The 13,454-nt window shown below is 47.9% G+C and overlaps 1 protein-coding gene across 2 annotated transcripts in view; it reads right to left on the bottom strand.

Annotated features, from left to right (window-relative positions):
- VDAC1 (voltage dependent anion channel 1) overlaps nt 1-13,454 on the bottom strand; it is a 66,464-nt gene that overhangs the window by 4,121 nt on the left and 48,889 nt on the right. For both annotated transcript variants that reach the window (XM_075344485.1, XM_075344486.1), the window contains exons 6-8: nt 12,449-12,676; nt 10,673-10,823; nt 8,246-8,303 (exon numbers count right to left, since the gene is read on the bottom strand). In XM_075344485.1, the coding sequence (XP_075200600.1) occupies nt 8,246-8,303; nt 10,673-10,823; nt 12,449-12,676 (437 nt within the window). The remainder of the gene's footprint in view (nt 1-8,245; nt 8,304-10,672; nt 10,824-12,448; nt 12,677-13,454) is intronic.

The raw sequence follows: 13,454 nt of genomic DNA, 5'->3' as shown, positions 1-13,454 counted from the left end.
ATTGTCCAGCCATAGTACCACCATCTCATAAATGGAGATGCCTCTCAAGTGAATGGCCAAAAGGGACCATGTTGCTGCAACCTTGACTTCTTTTATTGGGCAAGTTCACAGCCAAATAAAAATCAGAATTGTATTTTCTGTGACTGAAACCAAGACTGAACACTGAGTATCTGCAGTGCATTTATAGTTTGCCCTGAAATCGAGAGGTTTAGACCCATAGATCACATCTGTAAAGCGCTGTGGAATTAATAGTCAAGATGGGGGAAGCCGTGGAAGTTCGGTTTGGCATATGCAGCTGAACCATACCACCATGGGTTTGGGCTTGGCCCAAACCACAATGGAAGTGACTGATTGGCAGCCATAAGCAAATCACTTTCGAGGGTGGGGTTTTTCCTTTTTTTTTTTTTTTGGTTGGTGCACTCTATATCTGATCACACTGCTGTTACCCCCAGTGCGAGCTGTTCACACACTGCAAGCGGCTCGCACTGGGCCAAGCACCGAGCGTACCCGAACACAGAGATGCTCGTGAGGAAATTTCATACGTATAGCGCCTGAACTTCGAACCGTTTTTGTTTTTTAAAAGTAGGTGTTTGGCGAAAACCTGAACCTTGGGTTCACTCATCTCTAATTAATAGAGCTTTTTATAAGTGAGTAAAACAGTCAATGTGGCTAAAGGCCCCGTCACACTAAGCAACATCGCTAGCAACATTGCTGCTGAAGCACGACTTTTGTGACGTAGCAGCGATGTTGCTGTTTGTGACATCCAGCAACAACCCCGCCCCTGCTGTGAGGTTACTGGTTGTTGCTGAATGGCCTGGACCATTTTTTAGTTGTTGCTCTCCCGCTGTGCAGCACAGATCGCTGTGTGTGACAGCGACAGAGCAACAACTGAATGTGCAGGCAGCAGGAGCCGGCTTCTGCGTACACTGGTAACCACGGTAAACATCGGGTAACCAAGAAGCCCTGTCCTTGGTTACCCGATATTTACCTTCGTTACCAGCGTCCGCCGCTCTCACTGCCAGTGCCGGCTCCTGATCCTTGCACGTGTAGCAGAGTACACATCGGGTAATTAACCCGATGTGCGCTGTAGCTAGGAAAGCAGGGAGCCAGTGCTAAGCGGTGTGCGCTGCTCCCTGCTCTCTGCACGTGTAGCTGCGTGCGCTGGTAACCAAGGTAAATATCAGGTTGGTTACTCGATATTTACCTTAGTTACCAAGCACAGCATCGCTTCAGTGCGTCGCTGCTGGCTGGGGCTGGTCACTGGTTGCTGGTGAGATCTGCCTGTGTGACAGCTCACCAGCAACCCGTGTAGCGATGCTCCAGCGATCCCTGCCAGGTCAGGTTGCTGGTGGGATCGCTGGAGCGTCTGACTGTGTGACCTCTCACCAGCGACCTCTAGCAACTTACCAGCGATCCCTATCAGGTTGTATCGTTGTTGGGATCGCTGGTAAGTTGTTTAGTGTGACGGTACCTTAATCCTTGTGTTTTCCATGCATAATCCCCAGGTAATAATTTAACACCAGAATTTTTTCAGCATAGTCACCAAAATCTGCCCAGAAAATAATTACTGTAATATTAATTTCCTTATGTTTCTTAGAACATATGATAAAAGGAGCCTATCAATGTAATGGTGCCTTCACAAATACTTTTAAAGCTGTTGTCAAACAAAGAAGAAGGGAATTTTGTTTACTTACCGTAAATTCCTTTTCTTCTAGCTCTAATTGGGAGACCCAGACAATTGGGTGTATAGGCTATGCCTCCGGAGGCCGCACAAAGTACTACACTTAAAAGTGTTAGGCCCCTCCCCTTCTGCCAATACACCCCCCGTGCTCCCACGGGCTGCTCAGTTTTGGTGCAAAAGCAAGAAGGAGGAAAAAAATAATTATAAACTGGTTTAACTTCAATCCGAAGGAAACTCGGAGAACTGAAACCATTCAACATGAACAACATGTGTACACAAAAAAACAGGGGCGGGTGCTGGGTCTCCCAATTAGAGCTAGAAGAAAAGGAATTTACGGTAAGTAAACAAAATTCCCTTCTTCTTTTTCGCTCTATTGGGAGACCCAGACAATTGGGACGTCCAAAAGCAGTCCCTGGGTGGGTAAAATAATACCTCGTAAGAGAGCCGTAAAACGGCCCTTTCCTACAGGTGGGCAACCGCCGCCTGAAGGACTCGTCCACCTAGGCTGGCATCCGCCGCAGCATAGGTATGCACCTGATAGTGCTTCGTGAAAGTGTGCAGGCTCGACCAGGTAGCCGCCTGACACACCTGTTGAGCCGCAGCCTGGTGCCTCAAAGCCCAGGACGCTCCCACGGCTCTGGTAGAATGGGCCTTCAGCCCTGAGGGAACCGGAAGCCCAGCCGAACGGTAAGCTTCGATAATTGGCTCCTTGATCCACCGAGCCAGGGTTGATTTGGAAGCCTGTGACCCTTTACGCTGGCCAGCGACAAGGACAAAGAGTGCATCCGAGCGGCGCAGGGGCGCCGTACGAGAAATGTAGAGTCTGAGTGCTTTCACCAGATCTAACAAGTGCAAATCCTTTTCACATTGGTGAAGTGGATGAGGATAAATAGAGGGTAAGGAAATATCCTGATTGAGATGAAAGGGGGGTACCACCTTAGGGAGAAACTCCGGAACCGGACATAGAACCACCTTGTCCTGGTGAAAAAAACAGAAAAGGGGCTTTGCACGACAACGCTGCTAGCTCAGACACTCTCCGAAGTGAAGTGACTGCTACTAGAAAAACCACTTTCTGCGAAAGGCGTGAGAGAGAAATATCTCTCATTGGCTCGAATGGTGGTTTCTGAAGAACCATCAGCACCCTGTTTAGATCCCAGGGTTCTAACGGCCGCTTGTAAGGCGGAACGATGTGACAAACACCCTGCAGGAACGTGCGTACCTGTGGAAGTCTAGCTAGGCGCTTCTGGGAAAACACAGAGAGCGCTGAAAATTGTCCCTTAAGGGAACCGAGCGACAAACCCTTTTCCCGTCCAGATTGAAGGAAGGACAGAAAAGTAGGTAATGCAAATGGCCAGGGAGAAAAACCCTGAGCAGAGCACCACGACAGGAAAATTTTCCACGTCCTGTGATAAATCTTGGCGGACGTTGGTTTCCTAGCCTGTCTCATAGTGGCAATGACTTCTTGAGATAACCCTGAAGACGCTAGAATCCAGGACTCAATGGCCACTTAGTCAGGTTGAGGGCCGCAGAATTCAGATGGAAAAACGGCCCTTGAGACAGCAAGTCTGGTCGGTCTGGTAGTGCCCACGGTTGGCCGACCGTGAGATGCCACAGATCCGGGTACCACGACCTCCTCGGCCAGTCTGGAGCGACGAGGATGGCGCGGCGGCAGTCGGCCCTGATCTTGCGTAATACTCTGGGCAACAGTGCCAGCGGAGGAAACACATAAGGGAGCTGAAACTGCGACCAATCCTGAACTAAGGCGTCTGCCGCCAGAGCTCTGGGATCTTGAGACCGTGCCATGAACGTTGGTACCTTGTTGTTGTGCCGGGACGCCATGAGGTCGACGTCCGGCACCCCCCAGCGGCAACAGATCTCCTGAAACACGTCCGGGTGAAGGGACCATTCCCCTGCGTCCATGCCCTGGCGACTGAGATAATCTGCTTCCCAGTTTTCCACGCCTGGGATGTGAACTGCGGATATGGTGGAGGCCGTGGCTTCCACCCACATCAAAATCCGCCGGACTTCCTGGAAGGCTTGTCGACTGCGTGTGCCGCCTTGGTGGTTGATGTATGCCACCGCTGTAGAATTGTCCGACTGAATTCGGATCTGCTTGCCTTCCAGCCACTGCTGGAACGCTTTCAGGGCAAGATACACTGCCCGAATTTCCAGAACATTGATCTGAAGCGAGGACTCATGCCGGGTCCACGTACCCTGAGTCCTGTGGTGGAGAAAAAACCGCTCCCCACCCTGACAGACTTGCGTCCGTCGTGACTACTTCCCAGGATGGGGGTAGGAAGGATTTCCCCTTCGACAATGAATTGGGAAGAAGCCACCACCGAAGGGAAGCTTTGGTCGCCTGAGAGAGGGAGACGGTCCTGTCGAGGGACGTCGGCTTCCTGTCCCATTTGCGTAGGATGTCCCATTGAAGAGGACGCAGGTGAAACTGCGCGAAAGGGACTGCTTCCATTGCTGCCACCATCTTCCCCAGGAAGTGCATGAGGCGCCTCAAGGGGTGTGACTGGCCTTGAAGGAGAGATTGTACCCCTGTCTGTAGTGACCGCTGCTTGATCAGCGGAAGCTTCACTATCGCTGAGAGGGTATGAAACTCCATGCCAAGGTATGTGAGCGATTGGGCCGGTGTCAGATTTGACTTTGGAAAATTGATGATCCACCCGAAACTCTGGAGAGTCTCCAGGGTAGCGTCGAGGTTGTGTTGGCATGCCTCTAGAGAGGGTGCCTTGATCAACAGATCGTCCAAGTACGGGATCACCGAGTGACCCTGAGAATGGAGGACCGCTACTACAGTAGCCATAACCTTGGTGAAAACCCGTGGGGCTGTTGCCAGGCCGAATGGCAGTGCCACGAACTGCAGGTGTTCGTTTCCTATGGCGAAGCGCAAGAAGCGCTGGTGCTCTGGGGCAATCGGAACGTGGAGATAAGCATCTTTGATATCGATCGATGCAAGGAAATCTCCTTGGGACATTGAGGCGATGACGGAGCGAAGGGATTCCATCCGGAACCGCCTGGTCTTTACGTGTTTGTTGAGAAGTTTCAGGTCTAGGACAGGACGGAAAGACCCGTCCTTCTTTGGGACCACAAACAAGTTGGAGTAAAAACCCTGGCCCTGTTGATGAAGAGGAACAGGGACCACCACTCCTTCTGCCTTCAGAGTGCCCAGCGCCTGCAGAAGAGCCTCGGCTCTCTCGGGAGGCGGAGAAGACCTGAAGAATCGAGTCGGGGGACGAGAGATGAACTCTATCTTGTAACCGTAAGACAGAATGTCTCTCACCCAGCGGTCTTTTATTTGTGGCAGCCAGGTGTCGCAAAAGCGGGAGAGCCTGCCACCGACCGAGGATGCTACTAGAGGAGGTAGAAGTCATGAGGCAGCCGCTTTGTTAGCGGTGCTCCCAATGGCCTTTTTAGGACGTGACTTAGACAGCCATGCATCAGAGTTCCTTTGTTCTTTCTGAGACCTTTTGGACGAGGAGAATTGGGACCTGCCCGCGCCCCGAAAGGACCGAACCTCGACTGCCCTCTCCTCTGTTGGGAGAGGTTCTGCTTGGGCTGGGGTAAGGATGTATCCTTTCCCTTGGATTGTTTGATGATTTCATCCAGGCGCTCGCCAAAGAGCCTGTCGCCAGAAATTGGCAAACCGGTTAAACGCTTTTTTGGAAGCGGAATCTGCCTTCCACTCCCGTAGCCACAAGGCCCTGCGGACTACTACCGAATTGGCGGTCGCAACTGCCGTACGGCTCACAGAGTCCAGGACAGCATTCATAGCTTAAGACGCAATTGCCGAGGTCTGGGAGGTAATGGAAGCCACTTGTGGCGCGGCCGCTTCAATTTTCGCTTGACCTGCTGATATAGCTTGTAGCGCCCATACGGCTGCGAATGCTGGGGCAAAAGAAGCTCCGATAGCTTCATAGATGGATTTCATCCAGAGCTCCATCTGCCTGTCAGTGGCATCTTTAAGCGAGGCCCCATCTTCCACTGCAAGTATGGATCTAGCCGCCAGTCTGGAGATTGGAGGATCCACTTTGGGACATTGAATCCAACCTTTAACCACTTCCAGGGAAAAAGGATAACGTGTATCCTTAAGGCGCTTAGAGAAACGCTTATCCGGACAAGCATGGTGATTCTGGATTGCCTCTCTGAAATCAGAGTGGTCTAGAAACATACTCTGTGTACGCTTGGGGAACCTGAAGCGAAATTTCTCCTGCTGAGAATCAGACTCCTCCACCGGAGGGGCTGAGGGAAGAATATCCAGCAACTGATGAATGGATGCAATAAGATCATTCACTATGGCGTCCCCGTCTGGAGAATTAAGATTGAGAGCGCTCCCAGGATCAGAATCCTGATCAGCTGTTTCCGCATCATCAACCAGAGAATCCCCCCGCTGAGACCCTAAACAATATGATGTCGAGGGAAATTCTAAGCGGGCTCGCTTAGACGATCTGGGGCTAGGTTCTAAGTCCGAACCCTCCGTCTGGGATGTATGAGATACCCCGTGAGGACATTGTTGGTCCAACTGAGGGGGGTCAGGGAACAATGATTCAACAGAGTCCCTTTGCTGAGATACCGGTCTGGACTGCAAGGCTTCTAGTATCTTAGCCATAGTCTCAGAGAGTTGATCCTTAAAGGCTGCAAACTCAGTCCCCGTCACCTGGACAGTGTCAACAGGTGGCTCCCCCTGGGCCCCTCTTAGCAGAGGATCCGGCTGAGGAAGTGTCACAGGGGTCGAACACTGTACACAATGAGGGTCAGTGGAACCTGCCTGTAGCTGGGTCTTACATGCGGCGCAGGCAACATAATAAGCCTGTGTTTTGGCACCCTTGCCTTTTATGGGCGCCATGCTATAGCTTTCCCTGAGTAACACAATAGGGTATATAGCCAGAAAGAACTGTGCTCATACAGTGTAAATTATATACAGTACACAAATAATGTACCCATACAATACAGCACCATGGGGCTAGCACCACATGTGCTGTTTACCAGCCGCCTAAGCGGTTGTGAGGCCACCAGAGACCGTGTCTGGGTCTCCCATGAATATGTCCCTCTCTGCGTCGGTGGAGCTGACAGGAATGGCTGCGGCGTCCTGACGAGCTGAGGAAGCTGTGGGCGTGGCCTAGAAAGAGCGCGAAACGGGCGCTCATACTGTGTACAGTGAGGGGAGTGGAGCATGTAAATCATACTCCAGCCCTCATTGCTGCTCGCTCCGTGCAGCGTCCCGCCCTTCCCCTGCCTGTCAGGGCTGAGGGCGGGAGAAAAAAAAAGGGAAACTAGGCCGCAATGAAGCCGGGGACTGTAGTAATAAACGCGGCCGCCGTAAAAGCGCGGTCGCGTGAAAGTCCCCGGCGAACTACAAGTCCCAGCCGCGCCGCAGTGTCCCGTGGCAACGGCGGTCAGTGCGGTAGCCCTTACATATAAACACACTCAGCGACGCTGAGTGTGTAATGGCACATATAGACCCGGTCAGCGCCGCGGTCCCCGGTGCACTAGCACACCCAGCAAAGCTGAGGTGATGCCGTGCGCGGTCCCCATAGGGATACAGAGTACCTTTAAGATGCAGGGCCATGTCCCTGAACGGTATCGGCTCCTATCCATCAGGCTCCACAGGAGTTGTGGATGAAGCCCGGTCTCAGTGCCTGGAGACCGATAAGATCCCACTTCACCCAGAGCCCTAAGGGGGATGGGGAAGGAAAAACAGCATGTGGGCTCCAGCCGCCGTACCCGCAATGGATACCTCAACCTTAACAACACCGCCGACAAAAGTGGGGTGAGAAGGGAGCATGCTGGGGGCCCTATATGGGCCCACTTTTCTTCCATCCGACCTAGTCAGCAGCTGCTGCTGACTAATCTGTGGAGCTGTGCTGTGCGTGTCTGACCTCCTTCGCACAAAGCAAAAACTGAGCAGCCCGTGGGAGCACGGGGGGTGTATTGGCAGAAGGGGAGGGGCCTAACACTTTTAAGTGTAGTACTTTGTGCGGCCTCCGGAGGCATAGCCTATACACCCAATTGTCTGGGTCTCCCAATAGAGCGAAAAAGAAATAGGATTTTCCAAATGGTTAGTCTTGCTTGTAAATGAAAAATTGCTTCTCCCTCTTACTGATCCTTTGCAACTCCCTTTTCAGCACTTACTAGGACTCTGATGGTCTCTATATTGTGGTCTCATATGGAAATATAGAAGATGGCAGCTAAGCCAATCACCGGCTGCGGTGGTGACCTGTCAGCCAATATTTCCCCCTTTTACGGATCCTTTGCGACTCCCTTTTCAGCACTTACTAGGACTCTGATGGTCTCTATATTGTGGTCTCATATGGACATATAGAAGATGGCAGCTACACCAGTCACCGGCTGCTATTCTTTAGGTGTGGTGTGGGGATAAAACATGAAAATAGACCGCATGTAAGAGCCAGAATGGAAACGGCAAATAAACTTTACAGTAAAGTTCATACCAGTGTTTCTGAGTTTATCGGCTGATAACTGACCATTGTGATGTACATGATTCATGACAACCACATGGAAGATTATGATAAAGGATAGCAATCAGAATATCATTACCTGGTTTAAGGGTTTGAGTATATCCTAATCCAATTAGACTGGAATTATTCACTTTAGCCTGTAAGAAAAACAACAGTCCTTAATTATTAATACTAATCCATTCCGAACACAGACATTAGAAGAAGATTTTATGAAATAGATGCATAATGTAAATATTATATAGAGTGCTCATTACATTCAGATTGGTATATAATATAACATGGTATTAGCCCCAGCGAGATATGCAGTAATCCTATCTACTCATACAGATGCTCAATCCTAATAAACTGGTATTGCAAAAATCCTTATGTTCTCTAAGAGATAAGTCACAGCCACAGATGTCTGGCAGCAGCTTTCTCAGAGAACACAGGAACCCTCGGAGGAGTCAGGCAAGATGGCTGCTGGCGAACCAACAGCCAAACATATGACGGCTCTCTCAAGTGCATGGGTAGGCATGAAGCCCTGAAGGAAAAAAGGCAAAAGTGAGTTGCAACCTATAACATATCTAGTAAATATGAATCATGACTATATTTTATTGAGGATTACTGCTTCATTCATCTTGATAAGAATTGTAGTTTTTTGCGTATTCATAACAGAGGTCGATTGCCTGTCATAGTCTGAGGTACAATAGGAATCAACAACTTCTGACATGGCAGCTGTTGAGAAACTACAAATCCCAACAACTGATTGTTTAACATCTGGAGAGCTACAGGAGTGTGTCAGCTTCATGTATTCTATGCAGCTGATGCGCTCCTGTCAGGAGAGCCGCCGAACACTCCGAACAGTGCGACGTGATCCTTGCTCCAGTCACACACAAGTGTTAGATAGATAGATAGATAGATAGATAGACAGACAGAATTGTAATAGTATATTGTACTGCTAAGGCTGGAGTAACACTTGCGCGTGACTGGACGAGGATCACATCGCACTGTTCGGAGCAGTCGGTGGCTCTCCTGACAGGAGCATATCAGATACACAGAATATATGAAGCTGTCACACACCTGTCAGAAGAGCCGCTCCAGGCAATGCGATGCTCACGCAAGTCAGCCCCCACTATTTCTCATGTGTAATGAGTGGCTCCCATTTTCACAATGGTGGAGCCCATCACACAGACAATAGCTCAATTTTCACTCTCCATCCTAGACTTGTTGGATAAGTTCACAATGAGCATGGCACTAATCAAGGCTAGCTAATCTACGAGAGTGCAGGCAAAAGGTCAAGGTTTGTTTAAATATAGAAAAAAAGATTCCGGTCTTTGTGAGCGCTAGTAATAGATCATTGGTCTTTGATCTTTTAAGAAATTTGGCTTTATTATTAATAACATAAAGCTCTTGTATTAACACAACGCGTTTCAGCAAGATACACTTGCCATCCACCTGAGGATGGCAAGTGTATCTTGCTGAAAAGCGTTGTGTTAATACAAGAGCTTTATGTTATTAATAATAAAGCCAAATTTCTTAAAAGATCAAAGACCAAAGATCTATTACTGGCGCTCACAAAGACCGGAATCTTTTTTCTATATGCCTACTCCCATAAGGGAATCCGGGTAGAGCTGCTGTGAGTAATAGAATCCATCAGATCATTTGAACTAACAGCGGGAGGACACAGGTCCGCACAGAGCTCCAGGATTCAAAAAGTCGGTCAATCTGAAGCCAGCAGCGGCAACAAACCTGGATCCACCCAGCAAAACAACGGATAACGCCAGCTGAGACAGTCCCTCATCCCCCAGAGGAATTATACATCTAACACCGGGGTTGTGCGAGGGCGCACAACCTAACCAGGTGAGCAATTCTATAATATAAATATACAGAAATCACTCCACGGGTGCTTCTCATATGCGCTATATTTTTATCTCTACAGTGAAGGTTTGTTTAAAGGGAACCCGACAGCTGATACATGCTGCCCGATCCACAGGCAGCATGCTTCAGGCACGTCCTACAGAAAAACAGTGTCATAGCCGCGAGGGACCAAAGTTGCACAGGAAACTAATCGTAAAGGCAGGTCCCCAGGAGCTTCTCTGAAGTGGCAGGGCTCTACCTACATGCATGTATAGGGAGAGACCTATCACTCAAGGGGAAGCCACTGGGGACCGACCTTTGTGACTAGTCCACCATGCGGCTTTGTCTCCAACAGCTTTTAAATTGTTTTTCCCTGAACCGTGGCGGAGTTAAACGTATATAGCTAATATCATACAGCCGTGGTCTGATACATGCTCAGGCAGCTGGTATCAGAGGTCAGGTTTCCTTTAATATTCCATCCACCTCCGGGCTGAAGATCACTCCACACTGCGATCCATAATCCTATGTCTGTGGCTGTTATCTAATGAAGGTCAGCGTCCCTGGCAGTATGATGGCAATATGTCACCCCGTGTAAACCTCCAGTATGCATGCCAGCTATACAGTGCACACATGATGATGGCGCTTGCACTGCCCCCTAGTGGATACTTACAGAGAACGATGCTTCTGAGTCAATTTGATATTTGGCTGCGATTCCAAAGCGAGTGTTGCTGTTTCCTGCTGTCCAGGCCAGGTTAATGGCAGTTTCCAATTTACTATTTACTTTCTGATACACGGAGCCTCCGAATTCTGTACCGTCATTCCTATTGGCAATGGAAGATATATTAAATCAATAGAAACAATCACAATGAACCCTGTACTGCGAACTTGACCATTAGGAGCACAGGATGACCGCTAGAAGAAAAACATATTTCCAGTTTCAGTGACAATCAAGAGATGTAAATGGTGAAGGCTCCATCCCTACATGGAGGGTCATATATCTTTATACTGGAATATACTGTGTAAAGCATATGGAGTTACGTGGCAGTGACAATCTGAAGCTGGCTTTGTACTAGTAATAAAACAAAACCCATCCCATCCATAGACTAGGACGACATTTCCGTATCAACAAAATAAATAGTGAATGTGTTTGAGTTTCAACCTGGAACTTGTCTGAGACAGAACATACAAGTCACGGCAATTCAGTAGGGATTAGTGCGCCAAGACAACTTGCAGGTCGCCACCAGTCAACGTGCGTTTCCATTATATTGCAATGTAGTAACGCAATACTATAAAGTGACCGCATCCATAGTTGCCATGTAGCCCTAATACAACTTCATCCTTCAATAATGAAAAATAAGGATGTATAAACTTTTAGTGCCACCTGAAGACATACTGCCCCATATATCAAAACTATTGAACATAAATGAGTGATTTTGACATCCAAAGCAATAATAAAGTATTTGACAACTACAATGATATAGGAGTTCAGCGGCTGAGTGACACCCGGCACTTCTATCAGTCAGCTGTTGTCACCCCGTCAGAAGACAGGTCTAAATAATGTAAAGAAGAGGTCGCCAAATATGTGTACAGGCTAAGAGACAGCTCCTGGGTACCGAAGATCAGCCCCGATTCATCTGTATAGGAGCTGATCTGCAGTACTAGGAAGCAGTGTACTGAGCTTTGGTGATCTCTCCTGAACAATGTTTAGGACCGGCCGCTGCTGAAAGTGATAACTGATCGATGGTGGGGTGTCAGGTGTCAAACTCTCACCCACCGAAAAAATAATGATGACCTATCCTAAAAAGGTAATTAATGAAGCACTCCCATCAAAGTTTTTATCCTCTTAATATCTTGTAGTCATCATTTCATATAGCGCTGTCTACTAAACAATTTCTAATTTTGCCTTACTACCCAGTTAATTCTTCTATTTTCCATGAGGTCTATGACATCACCTGATTAAAAACGGAACAGTTGAATGCTTCTAAGCGCTATGTAGAAACAGGAAGTCACTTTTCCCTGTATAAGTCAATGCAGGGGGAAGTGGGAGGCAGCTGAGTCAGGAGTTGAAAAGGGGAATGATTTATACAGGGACAAGAAACTTCCTTTTTTTAGATAGAGGAAAGAGAAGAATATACTGGGTAGAAAGGCAAAATGAGCAAGTACAGAGTGCTATATAATATGATGACTGCAATATATTAAAGGGGATAAAAACTTTGATGGGAGTGCTTCTTTAATGCCATTGTAGTGTAAAAGTGTAAACCCCTTTGATAATGAGCTCTAATTAATTGCTATTGACAGCAAGGATACCTTTCCTACTGTACAAGTAAAATGGAAGGGGTTAACATTTTATGTGAATTGAAGATACCCAGAATGACCAATTCAACTTTTAACACTAAACCTTATGATAAAAATATATGTACAGCATATTTGTTTTTTTTCTACTTACACATTGGTGTGCAACTGGAATTCATCAGTTTTATAGCCGACGGCAAAGTTGCTCTGTGAGACTCTAGACTTGGCAGATTCAAAAGTCATTTGGTAGCCAGCTAGCCAGCCTTCATAGCCAAACACCACAGCGCCGCGTACCGATGGACCGGCAATATCAAAATCCATATCACAGCCCACGTTAACGTGCTCCCGCTTGTACGCGCCCTTAATCTTCGCATTCTTCTTTCTAAATATTTACAGAAAGCAAGACAGTGAAGACGTTCTTTATGAAAACACAAGTCAGAGCAAACAGTCTAATCAAGTAACAACAAGATTGTAACAATGTAAAATGTCAGTTTATCGATCGTAAATGACATGCAGGACAATACAATACACAGGATGCAGAAAACAGAGTAGGAAATAGTCAGTAATGCCATTTTCAGCCACCAACATTCACTGAGCAGATCATGCAGAGACTTTCACCATGTACAGACATGTGTGACAAATATCTCTGCTCAGCCAGCATGCAACTATCTCATAATCCTCTACAGTCTCAAAAAAATGAGCAATTTTTCATTTTATAGGTACTGCTAGTTGCCTAGGTTACCAGCCACTTCTATCAAGGGGAGTGTCTCCTACGCAAGGAGTACAGCACTTACAAGCTCTTTGCTATAGAGCTTGAAAATGCTGCTCTGTAGCTGGCTAGATCAGAGTTTCATTGCGCCAATGTTCCTCTGATGCTGCAGGGACAAAGTTGCCTCTGCTTGCAACATCAGAAAGCATGCTGCTGGTCTGAAATATAAGAAGCGAACCCCCCCAAAAAAAGTCCCCAAGCCCTCGTACAGCAAAGCAGAAGCTGGGAGACAGGAGTGCTACTCTTCTGTGTTGTTATTATATTGAGAAGATATGGGTGCCTGCAATACCAAGACAGGTTATTAAAGGGAACCTGTCACCTAGAGTATGCGTTCTGACCTATCATCAGACGCATGTGTGCCCTAATTACACCTCCCTACCCATCCTTGTGT

Source organism: Anomaloglossus baeobatrachus, chromosome 4 (genome assembly GCF_048569485.1).
Source record: "Anomaloglossus baeobatrachus isolate aAnoBae1 chromosome 4, aAnoBae1.hap1, whole genome shotgun sequence".
NCBI lineage: Eukaryota > Metazoa > Chordata > Amphibia > Anura > Aromobatidae > Anomaloglossus > Anomaloglossus baeobatrachus.
This window is presented reverse-complemented; position numbering and strand designations above follow the sequence as displayed.